Genomic DNA, 14,465 nt, shown 5'->3' with positions numbered 1-14,465 from the left:
ACACGTTAGACAGAACGTTGTACAATTGTACAATTAACGTTGTAATATAGTTACATCTGTGGCGGACTGGCAGTGTTCTGCATCTGCAAACAGGCATACATTATGAACAAAACACTGAGCCAAGCAATGATCCAAATAGACTGTGTTTAAAGGGTGACACCACGTGGCCATTTTGTGATACTACACGTGAAAAATAAATGATGGCCAAAATTGTAGGGTTCTATTATGTACTAGATGTGACTCTGTCTGTAATGCTACACTGTAGCATCATCAAATCATATAACAGAGGGCCGTGAATAGATCTCCATCACTAACAAAAGGTGCAATTTGGTGATCAAAGGTCAAGGTCAAGGAAGGACGCATCAGGCAATGAGTTATACTGTATCTACAGCAGTGTTCTCCCAAACAATGGGTCAGGTGTGTGTGTGTCTGGACATACTGTATGCCCATATATATGCCCCTGAGTAAGGTTATTTCACCCCTTTACTTCACTTTAAAGGTTATGTCGCTCCTCTTGATCTGACGTCATTTTGTCTCTATAAGATGTATCCTTGTCATTTTTCACAGAGACTGCTGTTCTAGTCTCTGTGTCCTGGCTCTGGTTCCCTGAGGAGTAGAGGGTGTTTCTTACACTTCATGACCAGCTTCTTGGTGTCTTCTCTGCACATGCTCCTCAGGCGGTGAACTCTAAGGTCTGCGTGCAAATGGAACCAAATGGAGCCGTGAGGGTAAGGGTCCATTTGGACCCCCGGTGGTCCCCGGACCAGAGAAACAGTGCTCTATGAATTCCTGCTTTCTCAATATGTCTCTCTTATTGAGGAGATGGCTGTTACAGGGGCAAAGCAGCAGGAGGATGTACTGCAGACATGATTAAAGCAAGCCGCCGTGGGTCTGTGTATTACACGTTAATACTTCCTCTCTGGCCCTCTGAGCTTGCCTCAGCTTATTGGATAACAATCAATACAGAAGGGGCGGTGATGAAGGACCTCATTAGACTGGCCTCTGGTCTTCATCTCCCCAGTGTAGGCAGGCTGCCTCCAGGCCAATAAAAAAAGAACAATATCCTGCCGATTTCACTCTGTACCGCTAGCCACACCACAGTGTCCTTTTCTGAGCAGTGCGGTATGAGCTTCACTATCATTTCAGACTTGCTGATAAGGAGGAAAAAGCTTGGTTGAGCTTTCCGAATAGTGTCCTCATCAAGGACAATGTATGCATGGGAAGTAGAATTGGCTCGATGCGAGAATACAACATTTGAAATGCAACCAGTCCCGTCCTACACTCAATAGTCAACATTGACCTTTGAGCACCAAATTGGATCATATGTCAGATATCAGAATTACAATAATCTTTATTGTCACATAACAGGTTTACTGTGAAGTGGGTGAATATTTATTCATTTATTCTGTTTGTGCAGGCCCCATCATTTTGTAGTTTTCTGTGAGAAGAGAGAGGATAGAGGTAGAGTGTGAGCAGAAGAGAAAAGAAATGCGTGATAGAAACGGGTTGAATAAACAAATAAAGACATATATACACAGATAGTGACAGCAAGTACAGTATGTACATTATGTTTAGAACAATAACATCATAATGCAGGTGTTCTTGTAGAAACATTAGCATCATAAAAACCACATACTTTACATGGTTAAAAACCACCTCAGGTGAAACCACGGCAGGTAGAAATCTGCATAAGTGTGAATGTAATCTGCATGAGGGAATCTGTAATTTGCAATCCAGCATAGGGAGACTAGACCAACATATAAGGGAAGTATTCCAGCCAGGAGGCAGGTGGTGTTAATGCCTTGATCAACAGATAGGCCTATGGATTTATAGATGACATTTCATGGCTTTGTGTTGTGATTTGATGACTATATACAACAGCTATCATGGGAGAAGAAAATGACCAGAGGAGCATCATGCATCATAACTCTGCTGTCCGGCAGAAACCAGCTAACTCCAAAATGTTCATTTTTCAGGAAATGAAAAAAAGTGGAGCTAGGAGGTCATCATTGATAATAACAGCTGAATGGACCTCCAAGCTCACAGTGAGGTTGGAGGTCAAAAGGGGGTGGAGCCTGGTAGCCTGGGATCCAGCCTGCTTCGCTACGTTCGGCGGACTTTTTGGAAAGCCTCCTATCTCCAAGGGAGGCGGGACATGCCAAAAGCTTCGAATCGAACCTGGGGCTTCTGATTGGTCTGTGGTGCGGGGCGGGACCAAAAAAACAGTGTGATCGTTGTGATTCGTCATTCGTTTGAACAACATCCAATCAGCAACGACGTTGCCCAACGTAACATATGTAGTTCCAGTGTAGTTCTGCAAAACCTCCCAATGGGAGGCTTTCCAGACTGAGAAGCGAAGAGAGAAAAAAAAGTCCGCCGAACGTAGCGAAGCAGGCTGGATACCAGGCTAGGAGCCTGGAGTCAGCAAAACCAGCTAACTCCGTGGAGTTAACTGGTTCAGCAGAAAGTTTGAGGATCCAATGGAGTTAGGTTTTGTCAGAAGCGCTTTCTAATGCTTTTCATTGGTCAAAATGGAATTAGCTGGTTTCTGCCGGACAGCAAATTAAGCTGTTCCTTTCTTTTCTTACCACTCCGTCTAGAGCACCGGTTCTCAACTTCAGGTCCAGGGACCACCTGGGGTCCAAATGGACCTTTACGGCTCTGTAACTCTGAGAGTGTACAGATTTGTACACACAGATTTGAATTAACAGTTTAACACTGAGGATTTGACAGTGTAGATCGATTGATGTGTAGAGAGTAAAACAAATGGTGTGAAATGGGGATCCATGACCTGATGCATAGCAAACTGGGGGTCCTTGAAATTAAAAAGGTTGATTATCACTGAACCAACTAATCACTGAACTAATCACTGAACCAGGGTCCAGGCCCAACTTTGAGGACCGGTGGTCTAGATCAGTGGTTCTCAACCTTTTCAGGCCACGTCGACCCCCTTAAATAATCATATTTTAACTGGGGACCCCCCAAAATAATCATATTTGAACTGGGGACCCCCCAACATAATCATATTTGAACTGGGACCCCCCCACCCTGACAAGCACTTTGAATGTAGGAGTTGAGGCAGTACATTTTGATCTGCTATTTTCACAATTGTTGCCTCTTTCTTATTATTTGACAATTTGGCCAATGTTTGACCAGTTTCTATATAGTTTGTTCATTACTTTTGATGCAGTAATAGTCTTTTTCTTCCCCTTTTTTAAAAGTACCCCAAAATCATGTAGGGACCCCCTGGGGGTCCCGACCCACAGATTGAGAACCACTGGTCTAGAGTGCTCGTGGCAGAGGCACACGTTCTATCTCACGTTGATGGCTGCTCATCAGTCATTTATGGCAGAGTGCAGCCCAAAAAAGCTGCCTGAGCTTCAAATAGCTCAGAATAAAGCTGCAAGGCTCACACTGCAGTGTCTGTCAGTGAGACAGAGTACAAACTACAAAGAGAATGTATGCCTGTCTGTCATGGCTCAGAGTTGCTGAGAGGTTGCCTAGCAATTTAACGGGTCCCTTTGGGAAAAAGTAAACAACCAAGCTGTCTGTATACTCACAAATAAATTATGTGAAAGACCAGCCTAGTCACACTATCAGGCAGGTCTGGTTCTCAAAAAATGTTTTGATGTGAAGGACTCTGCAATGTATATGTAGTTGGCCACAGACCCCCATCTGACAAGATTTTGCGCCAGCAACCACCAGAAGAGTATTTGTGTTATTATTTTTTTTATCTCCAAGATTAATATTTTTAAAAAAATTAACAGGGTTAAAAGTGATTGTGATGCTATTACAGTAACTCATTTTTCTGGGGACCCCCTGGAACTAGCCTGGCATGGCCAGACTAATATCACTGCGTAGATATTAGTCTTTAATCTGAACCATGCATTTCAAAGGGGCAAATAAAAAAATGCGATTAAATAATGTGATTAACCTGCTCCAATTTGAATATTGGACCCTGATTGGCGCCCCGCAACTTCGGGGGCAGGGAAATCAAATCAACACCGAGCGGGGCCAGACCAAATCTGCCAAGGGCTATTATTATTATTTTTTTTGCACTGGCTGATTCGTCTGGTTTCCAGGCCATCCTGGAACCCCTTCAATGACCCCTGGGGGTCCCCAGACCCCACTTTGAGAACCACTGTGTTAATGTAAACAGTCACATTGTCTGTACTCACAAATAAAATACCTGAAAGATCAACATAGTCACACTATCAGGCAGACTACTATAGGGTTATAGTCAAAGCCAAAACCCAGAACAGACAGTGTGCTGATCTGTAATGTACAGTAGCTATAGGGCCATCACAAGGTGGAACACGTTACCAGTTGAATCACTGAATCATCCGGCAAGGCACCTTTTAAACAAGACAAAGGTGTCTAATTATGGCATGGCTCCCTTGTGGTTCTCAGGCTTCATGTGGCCAGTCTGTGACGCTATGACTTATCTACGATGTATCACACTATATTTGGGCAAAGTTTCAGCCTGATCCAACTCCCATTCACTTCCGTTATAAGATTAAAGACTCACAGACTCACTCACAGACCCTCTACTGGACAGCTCGGCCCCTACAGGAGCCACTTGGTAAAAATGTATTAGCAACAAACCTGACGTTAATTAACTGACCTGAACAAGCGTGATGGAATGCAACTCGATGTGTTGTGTTGTTTAGTTTAGTTGTTTACTCGACCTTTACACGTCTTTAACAGGTTTTTATTGAGACTTGTTACATGTGTTATATGTTATGTTTTTGTTGTGTGTGTGGACCCCAGGAAGAGTATCTGTTTCCTTAGTGACAGCTAATGAGCATTGCAGACAGAGTGACGTAAATTAAATTACATGTATACATACATACGTATTTATTTTATACAATACTTACGTATTATTTATGTACATACTACATACACACATCTTTATGTACATACTACATACACACATCTATAAACAGACAGCCTAATTTAAATAGTTTTGCAATCAATTTGAGGCAAAATTGCACAACAAAATTGCAGAACAAGCTCACAATGCGTCGTCAGCTTGTAGATCGGTTATTTTTGGCGAAGACATTTGGTGTACCATGTACGGTGAAAAAAAGAGCGCGGTTACAACTCAGGTCCGTTTTGCTAAGTATAGAGGGTTTCAGTGTTTAATTGAATGCAGGCAGGGACACGCACAGGCAGATAGCACTGTAGCTTCCCGTCACATCAGATGAGATAAGATAGCTGCAAGGCTAATGAATTGAATTAAAGCCCACTCAGAACTAATACCAGGGATGACCAGACCAGATCATAACAGTGAAATCCTCAGTGTTAATTCAACTCAGCGAGGGTCCAAATGTAACCAAGCGGATGTATACAAGCGGATAAAGTAACAGTGAGGATTGTAGAAATGTCAAACGGTCATTTCAGTGTCCACCCATATTCCACCACAAAATCCACATGGCAAGACATGCCAGGCCCCCATCCAGTTCCTTGTACAGAATACAGGCTTGATCCTCCTCAGATTCACTTCACTGACCCAGTGTAATCCGAAGTCCAAATCTGTTCTCTCCAAGTAGTCAACAATATCTTTTTAAACGTCTCGTAATAGAGTAGATCATCTTTTCCGAAGATAAGAGATTGCTATTTTACTGTAAACACAGTACAAACAAGGATAATATCATGGCCTCCGAGGATATTCAATAGGAAGTAAAGGTTGTAGTTTTCACATTCTCACATTTTATTCCATTGACATCAGTGGAGAAACATGCTCACATGACTGTAGTGGTGTTTCATAGTAGGGGTTGGACTATTATGGATTTTGATGGTAGGATTATGGTGAGATAATAAGACAATAAGCCTCTCCGACTTACTTACTTACTATAGTGAGATAAATAATATAAATATAATATAATCATGGTTACACAATTAATATGATTATTACGGTAAATTGATTCCACAAAACTATGGATGTATAAAATCACAGGAGCATTAGTAAATGTTAGGTTTTATTATACTTTCCCCACAAAATGTCTTTGTTTGCTTTTATTAATATAGTTACTGCCTTTCAAAACACTAATAATATAAGACAAATAATGCAGTAGCCAAATAATACAGACAAAATAATGAATAAAAGTTAACAAAAAGTATATTTCTTTGGGGGGAACATACTTCCCTGCACACACACAATTATGTTGAGCCTACAGTTCATCAATTGTGATGTTTTAAACTGCAGTTAATTGTAAAACCGGTTAATATAAGTAGTCACAGCTATTTCACAGTCACACAGAAGAGAACTTAGTTTTATAGTTGTATGGCTGCTAATGGAGTTCTAAAACAAATAATATCGAGACGATTTTACAAATTGGGATGGTTTCCCTGTAACTTTAGGCCATGGAACAATAAGCTCTTCAAGTTGCATTTCATGCGATGACTAACACAGCAGCACCTTGTACAGGAAGTTGTCACTTATTTAGCTCTATCTACATTTTTAGCAGTGCAGCAGTCTTACTCTCCTTCTTGGTGAGACAGCAAGTACATTTGTCAGAAGCAATTTATTACCACATTTCACACGTACAGTACTGGGTTGGACATTGCATTACAATCATGGAAATCATTGTCCTTGTTCTCTTGTGTAAGTACTGTATATCTGGACAACTTAAATATTTTTTATAAACAATCTAAATCAAAGACGTTGTAAAAAACTAAATAGGACAGAAGTGACTGCATTTATTTTCTCCCCTTAAAGGTACCCTATCGAAATTGTCCATAGTCCAAAACACAGGTAAGTTATACTTCATTAGTCATTGGGGTTATTATGGAAAGTTGGAAACATGTCTACCGTATATTCAGTGTTTCTGTACATAATATAGGCTTACAAGTTGGTTACGTTAAGAGTTGTTTTAACTGAGTGACACTATTGTACAACAAAGTAGGCTTAAAACAAGGCATAAATATTTAATGACCAATGTTGTCTCTCTTGATCTAATATAGGCATTATCCCTGCGAGGATAATGACAGATCAGACAACCATAATTGAAGAGGATGATATTAAAGTAACCTGTAGCACGTACGGCAAAAAACAACATGTGAACCGAATGGTTCACATCTATCTGTGTAAGGATGGCCATGGCGTGAGTAAACAGATACAGAAAAAGGATATATTTGACACTGAAATGGCCATGAGAAGTGTTAGTACCCAAGAGAGTGGAGCTTACAGTTGTGTCTTCTCTGAAAAAGAATATCCACCCACTAACGTGTCTGGGAGAGGAGACAACGAAATCTTAATTGAAGTAATAGGTAAGAATATTTTTGAATATTCAGTGTAATCTATCATTACCTAAAAGTGTACAGTATAGATGATAAAAGTATTTTGTATTTGATGTGTGTGTGTGTGTGTGTGTGTGTGTGTGTGTGTGTGTGTGTGTGTGTGTGTGTGTGTGTGTGTGTGTGTGTGTGTGTGTGTGTGTGTGTGTGTGTGTGTGTGTGCGCGCGTGCGTGCGTTTGCACACTAATCTTGCATCTTGCATACTACTAGGCCGAATTAGTGTACATGTAAAATATTCACTACTGTAAGATGTACATGAAAAACAATATTTTAGGGAGCATGCACTAAAATCTTTCAAAATATATTTTTATTCCTCTTCTCCCCAGCCAATTTCCTCCCCGCAAACATCTCATTACCAGGCCCGTCCACTGTCAGTGAGGGAGACAGTGTTGAATTCACATGTACCATTTCAGACCCCCTGCCCACAGATGGGAGCACACATCTGATTCACTCTTATCTCAGCAAAAATGGGACAATTGTCCACGTTCAGGCATTTGACGTCAAGCGGATGGAATCAACCTTCACTCTGAAGGGTGTAGGCGTAGAGGATACGGGTCCATACAGCTGTGTAGTGCTGCCATTAAGATCCACTCACAACAAAAATAGGAAGCTTTTTGGCAGCAACACAGTGTTTCTTCAAATTCTTGAAGCAGATGTCACAGCAGATGTCACTGTCAGGCTCCCAGGTAAGGAAAAAACATGCTTTTGGAGGTACAATAGAATGAATGAACGAATGAATAAATGAATGAATAAATGAATACAGTACGTACATACATACATACATACATACATACATACATACATACATACATACAGTACATACATACATACATACATACATACATACATACATACATACATACATACATACATACATACATACAGACATACATACATACATACATACATACATACATACATACATACATACATACATACATACATACATACATACATACATACATACATACATACATACATACATACATTTAAAAAAATAGATACAATAAAAAAATCATACCCTGCGGTGTATGTGAGGTTTACTCATCTACAGTTTACTTTCACAACACATTATCACAATGTATTAATAAAAACACTTACTTCCAATGTAGTCTTCATTTACAAACAGCAAACAGTAGGCCTACAGATTACAGACAGGTTTGTGTTAATGGGCTCTGTGTATTCAGTTCCAAATAAGGGAACTAACCTGCTTTTTAAAACCAGTGTTTGATTACTACTGCGTCCATTCCCAAGGAACTTGCAGTATACAGTACATTTAAAGAAATGTTGAAGGAGCACTTCTCTGGCTGTCAGGCTATAAATTGATGCTCTTTGGCTATCAGGATTATAATTGAATTTTAAAAAAATAATGATATTGAAGCACCTCTACTTGCAGATAAAACAGCCATGGAAGTAAATTGTTTAATGACCTACGCATAGATTAAGGTCAATGAGGGCCACTATTCAAATTGTAGGTCATTTGCAATAGTTTACTACATTTTGAAGACAAATATTTGACTTTTGACGTCACTATATTTCTAGGAAGGGAAAATAATACTTTATGATTAATAATGTAGTGGAGTAATTTTTTACAATGAGTATACTTTGACTCAAGTACTGGGGTTGAGTACTTTGACAACCACTGGTTATGACCATTCATTCCTAACCATGCTTATCTGATGTGCTTTCCAGTGCCTGGTGCTAATCTAATGCAAGTCATGGTGTCTTGTACTGTACTTGTAACCCTGCTACTGTTTGCTATCCTCTTCATGTGGGCTCACAAACGAGGTAAGAAGAACTTAAAGATTAATATCACTCAATCTGAGAATTTCCCTCTGCTATTGGTCATGGCTGCAACAGTCAGTAGTAGGTTACATGGACTAATCCCTTCAGGAAAACAACAACAGACTTGAATTAAGATGTTATGTGTAGGGCAGCGTGGTTCTCAAACTTTGTAATGACTCAAGGATCGGCAAATTATTATGTATATGACTGTGGACCTCCATCTGAAAATAATATGTGCCAGGGATCCCTGTGCAATATTTGTGTTCTCAGAGTTCTCACATTAAATGTAATTTTGTTCAAATAACATTAAATAGCAGATCTACAAGCTCACAACACCTGTTATTATCAAATAACCGCACTTCACTTTGAACATTACTGATAGGGCAGATGGAAAAGGTGACCGGGAGAAAAACTATAACGATTTTATGCTGATGAGAATATTTGTCTGGGGATATATCATCTATCATGAGAATATACTGTAGAATATGTCAAAATATTCAAAACATACAAGATTTTACATCTTGGTAACAGCACAGATTAGTCTTATCTAGTTATCTCCCTTGTTGATGGTGCTGTCCAAGGCTAATGCATTACACTAAATTATGTCTAAATTATTAAATTGAAGGGCTTTCTAATCATATCTAATCGATCTACATTTAGCTCATTCACTTCCAAAAGCAGACCAAAAAACCACACAGATGTTCACATAGAGATTTTGTTCACTCTCTTTTAACAGGGTGTCCAAATTCATGCAATGACTGGTAAGTTATTTCTTCTTCTTTTTTTTATCTGAAAAATTAACCTCTGAAATGTGTTATTTCAGAGGTTTGCATAGGTGTCATTTCAGAAAAAAATTGGGGGTGGCGAAAAAGTTGCCACCTAAACCCTGTTTGAAAAAATTGCTAAATAAATAGACGCAATGTGAGTGTGTAGGGTGTAGGCCCAAACTTTTCACCAGTTTTGAATAAAGAAAAGAAAATTTCCGTTTGCCAGTGGCCTGCATCATGACATGCCCAAAATAAAGAGTGGCTATAAAAGTGGCTATAGAATAAAGGGTTACAAATAAAAAAAACATGTTTACAACATGTGTGATACATGTCACATGTAGATATATTAGCGTGGATTGTGATGCACTCAGCAGCATCAATCTAAAAACAGTATCAACCAGAAAAAGGGCTCCTCGGAACACAGGTCTCCGCCAGGTCAGGTAGGTTATTGTGGTTTATCACATGACTATATAGATAATGGGTACAGATTTACGTGATGTGTGGACAAAATCCAACAGATTCGTCTTGATCACATGACTATAGAGATCATGTATACCGATTTGCGTGAAATTTGGATACAATTTGAAGGAGTAATAGCAAAAGATTTGTTTTACATAAGTCGGCCTCCTGGTGGCACTATAAAACCCAGATGTGAAAAGTGCATACAAAGTTTTTCACACTCTCTAGATGCATATTTCTAACATTACATCGTTTATGTTTCAGTCAACAGGTCAATGATGAGATGGAGATAGGACATGTAGACAGAGCAGACGGCAGACCAGAGGTACACAATGGTACGTAACGTTACACACTCAGTAACAGTGTGTGTGTGTGTGTGTGTGTGTGTGTGTGTGTGTGTGTGTGTGTGTGTGTGTGTGTGTGTGTGTGTGTGTGTGTGTGTGTGTGTGTGTGTGTGTGTGTATTTGTCCCCCCCCCGCCCCGTCTTTGAGAACCAATGCCCGACAGTGAAAAATTGTCAGTGTTAATTTGTTGCAAATGTGAGAGTTTCCAAATGTAACCACATAGAGTTAATATGGACATATTAACTCTTTTACAGTGTAAGTACCTCTCCCACTCCCCACTAGACATGGGTGAAATTGTGCACCCATCCATTTCCTGATGATATCTTGTTTGTAATCTATCCATCAACGTATTTTTTCCATTGCTATAGGGGATCATTTCAACTGGCAGGAGCAAGCCCGGTAAGGACAAATAAATTAAACATTACTAATGATTGATTTAGCCATTGCTTTACTACAGCATAGTAATACTACAGTGGGGGATATTTGACTACTGTATAATATAATAGAGGTTTGGAATTTGGAATTGGCAGATTGCAAACACAATAACATGCAAAATAAATGTGTTACCCATCTATTCAAATCCATATTCAGTTCATAATCTTTCACCATTTCCCCAAATAATTGTACATTGTAATTGTTAATGTCAAGTTTCAAAATGTCTGAATTATTTACACCGTAAGAGGCTGTCTTTTCTACAGTTTGAAGCTATTTCTATAGATACTTATGACCTTCAAAGACAAATATTGTACTTTTGACAGACCAGGAGTATCTATACTTTGACTCAAGACCTGGGATTGAGCACTTTAATTGTCCACCCCTGATTATGTTACTTATCTTTCTATCTGTTCAGGGATCACAATGTAATGGTCCATGGTGGCTCTTCCGTCAGCGTAGCAGGTAGGTACAGCAGTATCTTCAATGCAAGGTGACATGTTTGTTATTCCCGAGTAAACAGATAACTTCAGTTCTCTGACATGCAGATGATGATGATTACGATGACTTTGACGACGTCAATGATGATGATACATACGCTTACGTTGATGACTTTGTCCAGGAAAGTGTGAACACCTCAGGTCCCATACTACCGTATAACACAATAGTGCCAGGTATGGATACACAATCAGTATAACAAGAATAATGATTATATTAATATTATTAGGGGGTATAGTGGTCTTTTTGTATAGCACCATAACATGTAACAGTAGAATAGAGAAATACAATATAGGACAACATAAAAATGCATAAGTAGTCAACAAATACAGTACACTAAGTGGTAGCAGCTGCTTTATCTCCATAGGATGTTTATGGTAACAATAGTTTTGTGTAATAGCCTAGGCAACATTATAGGCATAAACCACTGTACCTTCTCACCACTAGTTTAACAGTTGTGTGTTTATAGTTTTTTTGGGGGGGGTAACGGTTTGGGTTGTGTAGTTAACTTGCCATGATGTAACACAAAATCTTGGCAAGATATCTTCAATATTTGCTTCATTGGATAAAAACTGTATCCAATATAATGCTCCCCATTCATTTACATTGCATGGTAAAACAGGTGTCAAATCATACTTTTAGCATACAAATGAATGTATTCTGCCAATTAAATTAAAAATATAAAACAGACTCAGCGTTTATACGTGTGGCTCTGGCAAGGTAACTACACAACCCAAACCTTTAACAAAGTTTAATTGTGCAAACATTTCAGTTTCCACACAGAAAACCACATCTTTATTTTTAGAAGCAGTCTATCTTGTGTTCAGACAATAATCATTACACGAATAGCCTGCTGTGTGAACTATTGCAAAACCAATACCTAAACTTGAACACACAGGCTAAGAGCAAACATTAACTTTCCGTCTTTGTCATCCACAGAGGCAGCAACTGCAAGTCCAGATGTGTTCTCTTTATATTCACAGGTCCAATCAAAAAATACTTAGAACACTCTATTAATGTTAAGTTGTTTGCTGAAACAGCTATCCATATTAAAGTTGCACTATGTAACTTTCCTCTTCTACCCTGGATTGGAACCCGGTTTCCTGCGCAAGTGCTGACAAAAAATAAACACATATATATATATCTGACGGAGTTGACATCTGACGGAGTCTGACAGAGTTTACAAAATGTATTTTCATTCACAGCACAGTCGTAGTGAGTTGACAATTTATTTTTCAAAGTTGCTTAGGTTCTGCAAATAGATTTTTCTTTTTAGAAGGACTGACAGAGTTGACATGTTATGGTTGGGACACACCAGATAGCGATAATTTTTTGTGCATTTATGAAAAAATGTAAAGCTTACCAGAGCTTTTGCAGCTTTCCCGGCTTTTTTTTAACCAGGAAGTGAGAGTAGAATATAGCTAAAACCTGTTTATGCCTGATTAAATTATGTTTTTGTAGAAATCTGATGGAGTTGACAACTATCTTGACTTGGACACAACTTTGAAAGGCAAAAACTTTAACAAAAAAGAAACATAAAAAAAAAAGTTGATATTAATAGTACATTCTTACACCTATGTTATCAATAGGCCTACACATAGTTTTTTTTATGCTTTTAACAAAAAAAAATCAAATAAATGTTTTAGTTGTTAATCCTTGTCTTAGACAAGGGTGTTTTGTGGCAGAGTGCAAGTTTAGAAAAAAAGGAAAACCAGACCGAAACATTGTATAAATCTTAAAAATATATTCTTAAAGGATTTTTAACTTTTTAGTGTGTTAATAAATAGTAATTTGGAATGTGATGATTTGTCCCAATTCTCAAGAATGGGTGCACAATATAAATGAAACAATGTCAAATTTATATCAAAATGTTTAATGTTGATTTTCTTCTATCACTGATTAAAGCAATCACAATACTCTGTCTGTAGCTCAATTGTTTGGTGGATTCACATAATTTCTCAAATTCAAATAATTTGTGAATTGTCAAAACCCATCATGTCTATTACACCCAATTTCACCTATCTGTACAAATACATTTTGTCAGCTATTCTGCCAGGATAGCTGTATGTTGTGGCTATTCCCTTTTAGGGGAACAGAGACAATGGATTCTTAGCATCCTTGTAGAATTGGAATTTGAGCATTATTAAGATATTAAGCTGACAGTGTGTCAAATAAATTTTATTTATATTCATTATGATTTAAAATGAAAATGACACCACAAAGTTTTCCCATATAGTTTTCTTTTTTGTTATGAATGAGCCCTCTTATCTTGGGTGATTCATTATGATGAAGAATAGAAAAAGTCACATTATGCAATTGCAGATGGCTCCGTTTCCCATCTTAGCTGTAGCGTCTATGTGTACTGTGTACTGTGTACTGTAAGTGGCAGGTATAGTGACTGTGTTTTTAAGTTAGATTTTAGGATGACTTATAATTTAGACCTTAGCAGAAACAATGATTTTCAGAAGATGTTCTCCTTATGATCCACTTCAGTCACAAAAGAAGAGATGTTGGATAAATACTGTGGCTTGTACTGTAGTGTGGAAACAGATTACTACATTACATAAGAAGGCAACTGAATGGATTGTGCAAAATTCCACTGATTGTGGCATGGATTAACGCAGTGGTGGACAGTAACTAAGTACATTTACTTGAGTACTGTACTCCACGTACTTTACTCCACTTCACGTTTCTCGACCACCGACTCCCACTTGGTAGGCTATTGCACACTCCCGGATCATCACCGGCACACACGCCAAGTTTGAGGTCAATCGGGCGCATGCCGCCCGAGTTATGCCCGAGGCAGACATAAACATAGACAGACAGTAATTAATGTACAGTATAGATACACATCTTAGTGAGCAAATAAAATCCAAACAA

General features: G+C 38.7%; 1 protein-coding gene across 1 annotated transcript; it reads left to right on the top strand.

Annotated features, from left to right (window-relative positions):
• Positions 1–7,095: 7,095 nt before the first annotated feature.
• On the top strand, positions 7,096–12,589 carry LOC308088341 (uncharacterized protein; the record flags this gene model as incomplete). Its single annotated transcript, XM_080432755.1, has 6 exons — positions 7,096–7,106; positions 10,576–10,646; positions 11,024–11,054; positions 11,506–11,552; positions 11,636–11,761; positions 12,525–12,589. 6 exons carry the CDS (start codon positions 7,096–7,098, stop codon positions 12,587–12,589), a joined length of 351 nt encoding a protein of 116 aa, XP_080288881.1.
• Positions 12,590–14,465: the final 1,876 nt, after the last annotated feature.

The sequence above is a fragment of the Gymnoscopelus braueri genome (genome assembly GCF_963280865.1).
Source record: "Gymnoscopelus braueri genome assembly, chromosome: 1".
NCBI lineage: Eukaryota > Metazoa > Chordata > Actinopteri > Myctophiformes > Myctophidae > Gymnoscopelus > Gymnoscopelus braueri.
This window is presented reverse-complemented; position numbering and strand designations above follow the sequence as displayed.